This window comes from Apis dorsata, unplaced genomic scaffold (assembly GCF_000469605.1).
Source record: "Apis dorsata unplaced genomic scaffold, Apis dorsata 1.3 scaffold_342, whole genome shotgun sequence".
In the NCBI taxonomy this organism is placed as follows: Eukaryota; Metazoa; Arthropoda; class Insecta; order Hymenoptera; family Apidae; genus Apis; species Apis dorsata.
This window is the reverse complement of record NW_006263609.1, coordinates 300,874-307,656: the sequence shown is the minus strand read 5'-3', so window position 1 is coordinate 307,656 and position 6,783 is coordinate 300,874. Positions and strand designations below refer to the sequence as shown.

The 6,783-nt window shown below is 20.0% G+C and overlaps 1 protein-coding gene across 1 annotated transcript; it reads right to left on the bottom strand.

The window, feature by feature from the left end:
- Window positions 1–1,300: 1,300 nt before the first annotated feature.
- Window positions 1,301–5,011, bottom strand: LOC102675651. The gene is made up of 3 exons (XM_006618159.2): window positions 4,950–5,011; window positions 3,231–3,449; window positions 1,301–2,232 (listed from the first exon to the last, which is right to left on the bottom strand). Exons 1-3 carry the CDS (start codon window positions 5,009–5,011, stop codon window positions 1,371–1,373), a joined length of 1,143 nt encoding a protein of 380 aa, XP_006618222.2. The 3' UTR covers window positions 1,301–1,370.
- Window positions 5,012–6,783: the final 1,772 nt, after the last annotated feature.

Genomic DNA, 6,783 nt, shown 5'->3' with positions numbered 1-6,783 from the left:
TGTATGACTTTATTAGCAGAAATTTATATGTATACATGGCCAGCCGATTATATGACAGATATGGTAAATGATCTTCCATTTATTACATATTTGTAAATTGGGAAAAATTAGCAGATTTTTGTATAATAAAATCTTTCTATATAAACTAAAAATTATAATATTATTTAAAAAAAAATATGTCTAATTTTTTCTTTTTTTTTCTTCTTTTCTTTTTAAAACGAATATCTTATAATAGATTCTATTATACATTATTTCAAATTATTATGATTTAATTTGTTATTTATTTATTTGCATCTTAATTAATGAAAAATGATATTTTAATATTGCCAATTTTACTCAGTGTTGCTAATGTTTTCCCAGCTTATATATATATATATTAATTTATACAGATTAATTATGTTCTTTTCTACTCGCAAAATTAATTTTCCATATTTCTTAGAGCGTAAATGTTTCACGAAAGATATACGATTCAATGTGGTATAAACAAACGTTAAAAATGCAAAAAAATTTATTGAAAGTATTGATATTTCAACGACCAGTAAGTTTATCTATCGTTTGTGTATTGCCAGAGCTTACATTACATTATTATTGCTCGGTAAGATAGTTTAATATTTGTCAATTGTTATTTATGTACATACATATAAATTATTTAATCAAAAATAACAAAATGATATTTCAGTATCTATCCAATGTTTTCTCTATTTTCGCCGCTTTGCGTGTCATCTTAGAAGATAATATATAATAAGTACTCAAACTATTGTTTTGAATGTAATAATGTATAATATTGATACTTTTACTCTACTTTCTAGTCTAGAAATCATAAGAAGATTAAAAAAAATGGTAAAAAAAACAATAACAAAAAATACGAAGTTAATTTTATTATTTTGTACAATTCTATTTTGCTATTTTAATTTTATTACAATTTTTATAATTATTTATTCTAATTTAATTTCTATATAGATATCTTTGTTTTCAATTATAGATTACATCTCTCTTTTTGAATTAACTGAATTTTATCTTTTTAAGTTTTTTAACAATCGTTTGATAAAACATTTTGATAAAATATGAATAGACAATGATAATTTTGTAAAATTGAATATAATTAAAAATAAAATTTTTGGAAAATATATGAGAATTGTATGAAAATTATATGAAAAACTATTATATGTATAAATAAATAATTTCAAGAAAATTATATTTTATATATATTAATTTTAGTTTAAATTAGTTTTTATTATTTATATAATATATTAATATATAAATAATAATAAAATATAATACCAGGATATTTTGTTATAATAATATATTATTTATTTTGATAAATTGAATAACAAAATATATTTTTAAAATATATTTTTTCATAATTATTTCTACATTTCATCCATTTTGCACCCTTTTACAATACAATCCTTAGCTTTTTGAGTCTGATCAATAATGTATAGATTGTTTTGTTCTACATTAAAAGAATCAATAGCTTCTTGAATCTGATCAGTAATTTGTGGATTGCTTTGTTCTACATTAGAAGAATTAGTAGTTTTTTGAGTTTGATCAATAATTTGTGGACTGCTTTGTTCTACGTTTGAAGAATCAATAGCTTCTTGAATTTCTTCAGTAAATTGCGCATTGCACTCTTTTACATTAGAAAAATCATTAGCCTCGTGACCAGTAATTTCTAGATCGCATTCTTTCGCTTTAGAAAAATCAGTATTTTCTTGAATTTGACCAGTAATTTCTAATTCTTTTACATCAGGAGAATCAATAACTTGCTGAATCTGGTTAGTAATTCGTTGACTGCATTCTTTTACATCAGAAGAATCAATCTGATCATTAGCCTTTTCGATCTGATCAATAGCTTCTTCTTCAATTTTATCGGTAATTGGTCGAGAAATGCACTCTTTTTTATCGATATAATTATATTCTGGAAAACTATAATCTCGAAATGAATGCAATTTATGCTTTATTAATTTTATATCTGCGACCTGTCGATGAAGTTCCATGTTATCGTCCAGAAACACATTTATCCCCTTTCGCCTTTCCAATTCTTCCAGACTGTATCCAATAGTTCGTCGATGCAACAACCATGGTTCCGGTTTTGGCGGCGGTGGTAATGCTCTAGGTTTCATAGGATAAGGTAATCTGTAATGACTTCCTGATGTCGTCTGATAATCCATCCTACGAGCTTCTTCGGCATCATATAATATATCTGTTAATGTAGGTTCTTCTTCTTCGGGCCTGCGATATATTTCTTATAGTATCATTTTTCGAAAATATTCATGCATCGCTATAATTTTCTTATAATATTATTTTTCTATAAATAATTATTTTATTATTTTTTTATAAATATAAACAAACTTTTTATGAAAAGCTATTTTTATTATCATTGAACATATAGATTTCATGTAATCTGTTGAATTCAGCTTTTATGAAATTATACTAAGATATCTTAAAAATTTAAGACATTCTACTAACAAATTGTATATTTTTTATAATATTTTTTAGAAATTTTGTCAAATCATACTATAATATTTAATACATAAAATTGTAAGTTTTTATGTTTTTATATGGAATATTATAATGTTATATTATATATAAGTGGATATTATAAGTGGATAATTAAAATATATAATGTTATTTTACTTTTATTTTCTGTTGTCACTATAAATATACTGAATACCTGATATATACGATTTTGATTTTCAATCTCTCTAAAGAAAAATCTTTTTTTGAAAGACGATTTTCTAATTTATTTATTTTAATATAATTACATTAATTTATTTTATTAATGATATAATACCAATTTTTTATTAATGATTTTCAATGAAGAGAAATTCATATATATAATTTTACTAACACTACTTTTTCTACCATTAAAAATGATTCAATTTTTCTGTGACATATTTTCCCATGAAAAGAATAAATTATCTCTATTACTTCTAACTTCTAATCTAATAGAAAATAATATATCATAATCATCTGGTTATTTAAAAGAAAAATAATAAAAAAAAATTAAACAAAATTTATGTTATTTATTCGTGCAGAGAAATTTACTCACATTTAAAGATATCTCGAGTTCAATTTAATTGTAAATATAATAATTATATATATAATATAAAAAGTATATATATATATATATATATATATATATAGTATGATTATATTAAAATATAAAATATAAAATATTTTTTAATATTTTATATAATGATGTAATTGATGTAATGATTGATACATACACCTCTTCTACAAGTTTCTTCATTTTATGCAAAGCACGATGCGGAATAATTGATTCATATTGATCTTTTAATTCTATTTGTGATAACATGGCTTGTGTTTCTGAAATTCCTGTACAAATAGCTCCTGGGCCCAATCTTTTATACGATGATAAATGGAGATTTCCTTTTGGTGGAAATATCTCTTTGTTATCTCTGGGTTCTGCTAATGTATGCATTTGCCTATAAAAATCAAGCTTGATTAAATAGTCGAAATTTGATATTTAGATTGATAAAACTTGATTGAAAATTTATAAGTCGAATTTCAAAATTGAAAAAATTCTCGAAATTCGAATTCTTTAAAATCCAAAATATTTATTTATTTATTAATTTTTTAAAAGATATTTTCTCATAAATTAAAATCTTAATAATCTTCTTAAAATATAATCTTCTTTAAAAATAATTTAATTACATTTTTTTTTTCATGCAAGTTATTAATGTAAAGTCATATCAATTAAAATAAATTAAAAGTATAAATATAAACTCAATTAAATTATTACTATTTGAATAAAAATATTGATTTTGATATTGAATATTATTATAGTTAATTTAAGATTAAAAAATAATCAACTTATTATTTATGAATGAATTATCAAACAAGATAAATAACTTAAACAAAATAAACTTTTTTTCAAGAATTTCATTTCTCTAGTAAACAAGAGAAAATTTTATTAAAAAAATACAATATATAAAATTTCATTGTAAAATGTTATTTATATTATTAGTTATGTTTTTCGATTCAAAATTTCGATAACTAAAACGATACTTACGTCAATGATTTATTCCAATAAAAAATAAAATAAAATTGTCGATGTTATTGTCTTATAAGTTTATTATATTATTGATTCACTTTTTATTTGAATCACTTTTTATAGTATTTAAATTTTATAGTATTTATAGTATTTATATATACCTTTTATAGTATTTAAATTATTATTCTATTATAATTAAATTTTAATCTTAAATAAAACTACGTGCACGTACAATTAAAAGTCGCATTATAAATAGTCTTAAAATCAACCTTGATCGTATACGTTGCTACGCATAACAAAAGGAGGGTGCGTTTTACCCTCGTTCGTTTTACCCTCGTTCGTTTTACTTATTTTCCTTTGTGTTAATATTATATTCTTCTTCGTATCAATATTGTAAGAATTATTTTTTTCATTATTATTAATTACTATTTGAATATAAGTCATTTTATTAATTACTAAAGTACTAATCAACAACAAAATTACTAAATTACTAATTTACTAATCACTTTATTAATTAAAAAAGATTTTTAAAAATAATATGTATATCTATCTTGATTATACATTTATGCAAGATATTAATATATTCGTAAAAAATCGATTCTAAAAGCAAAAATAAATACAAAAGTTGATGTACAAAAATATCGGTTGAATTTTTTTAAATTGCAATTGTAATTCGCATTAGATGAAACGAAACAGAGTGTAACAGAGATAACGTTTCATTTTATTTTCGCCTCACTTTGTTTAATTACTTTAAATGATTAAAAAATAAATTTCAACCAACATTTTTATATATTGATTTTTGTGTTTATTTTGATCTCTAGAATCGATCATCCAAAGATATATCACAAATTAACATTTTATATATGAAAATAAAAATTTTTTATTTTTTTTTTTTATTTACTTAAATTTACTTTGAACATAGAATGCTTACCAATTATGAATTTTTACTTTAGTATTATAAATTGCAGGAGTATGGAAAATAATTGGTTCCATTTCTTTAATTTCATCTTCACAAATTGGAAGAGCAGCCTGTAATATGATTAATATTTATAATTTTTATATTTATATTATTCTAAATACAATAATAAATACATTTAGTATTGTAATTTTATTTTATACAATACGCTGTAGACATTATTCAACATACAAAAAAATAAGTAAAAAAAAAGAAGAATAAAATAAAATTTGAAATGTCGTTTTTAAGAAAATGTAATTTAAAAACTTATCAATTTCTGATAATATAAAAATTCAGATAATAAAAGCTTATTTTCAAAAAAATCAAACTTATAAGTTAATCAAATATATATATATATATTTAATTAATTCTTAATTGAATCTTATTTTTTAATTATTATTTTCAAGTTCAATAATTTTCTTAAAAACGAATTAAAAAAAAATATTTTATTCCACATTTTTTTATTTATTTTCGTTTATTTATCTATTAATAATAATTCCATATATATTTAATTAATCACGTTTCCAAATTTAGCCAAATATATTTTTGTACATGAAAACTTTGGTTCCATATTTTTTTCAATGAAAATTATCATTTTCTTAATTATATATAGATTATTGAAATACCCTATAGATATGTTTTTAATAATAAATATGTGTAATTGAAGAAAATATTAAATTTATTTATTAAAAATATTTAATTTTGCCTATAAAAATACAATTAATATTATTAATATATAATTAATAAAGAATTGTAATTAAAAAAAGAAAAAAATATTAAATATAATAAATAAATTGTATATAAATGTAAATGACATTACATGGATTTACATAATATTGAATTAAATAAATATATAACATTATATATATATATTAATATTAAAATACATAAATAAATTTCATATGAATGATATTTTAGACATAGTATATAGTTTATATTATAATAATTAATAAAATTTATAATTAATTAAGAAAACAATCTTACGTTTAATCTTCCTTTCGTTAACATGTTTCCTTTTTAATATTATGTATATTTTCTTAATATATTTCCTTAATATATTTTATTTCGCAGAATATTGCATGAATAATTAATTGAAAATTACTTTGAATATAGTATCAAATATTTGTAAAAAAAAAAATTATATAAAATATTCCTTTTTAATATTTTCTATCGAATCTCTGATATCTTCACATCTCTTAGAATTGACAATATATAAACGGATGTAATTTATTATAAATTTATTAAGCATTAAATTATTTTTAAATCGAAATCAGCGAAAGTATATTTTTTGTTTTAAGTTTATTGAAAAAGAAAAAATTGTGAAAAAATGAATTCTATGTTAAAAGAATTAATATTACAAAAATGTCGTAAGGTTAGCTCTTTGGAATATGTTGAGGAAGAAGAAAGGGAGGATATCGAAGAAGAAGAGCCTGAATTGGAACCAGAATTGCCTTTTGAAGATATTCTCGCCGATAAACGTCGCAAATATTCTATTAAGGAAGAATATATTTATCTTCTTTATAATGACATTTTGAAGTATTTTGTAAAAGAGTAATTATTTTTCTTTTTACTGAATCTTTATTCAAATTTCATTATTTATAAATTTAGTTCTTATAAATTAATTAAGTAATTGATAGTATAAAACTATCAATATTAAAATTTTAGTCAATATAATTATTTTCATTTATCATACTTGATTCATAAATAAAAATTATAAAGAAATAGAAAAAAAATTATACATGATATAAATTATTACTTTGATATAATAAATTTTTTATAAAGTCTTAATAAAAATTTCTCTATATATATA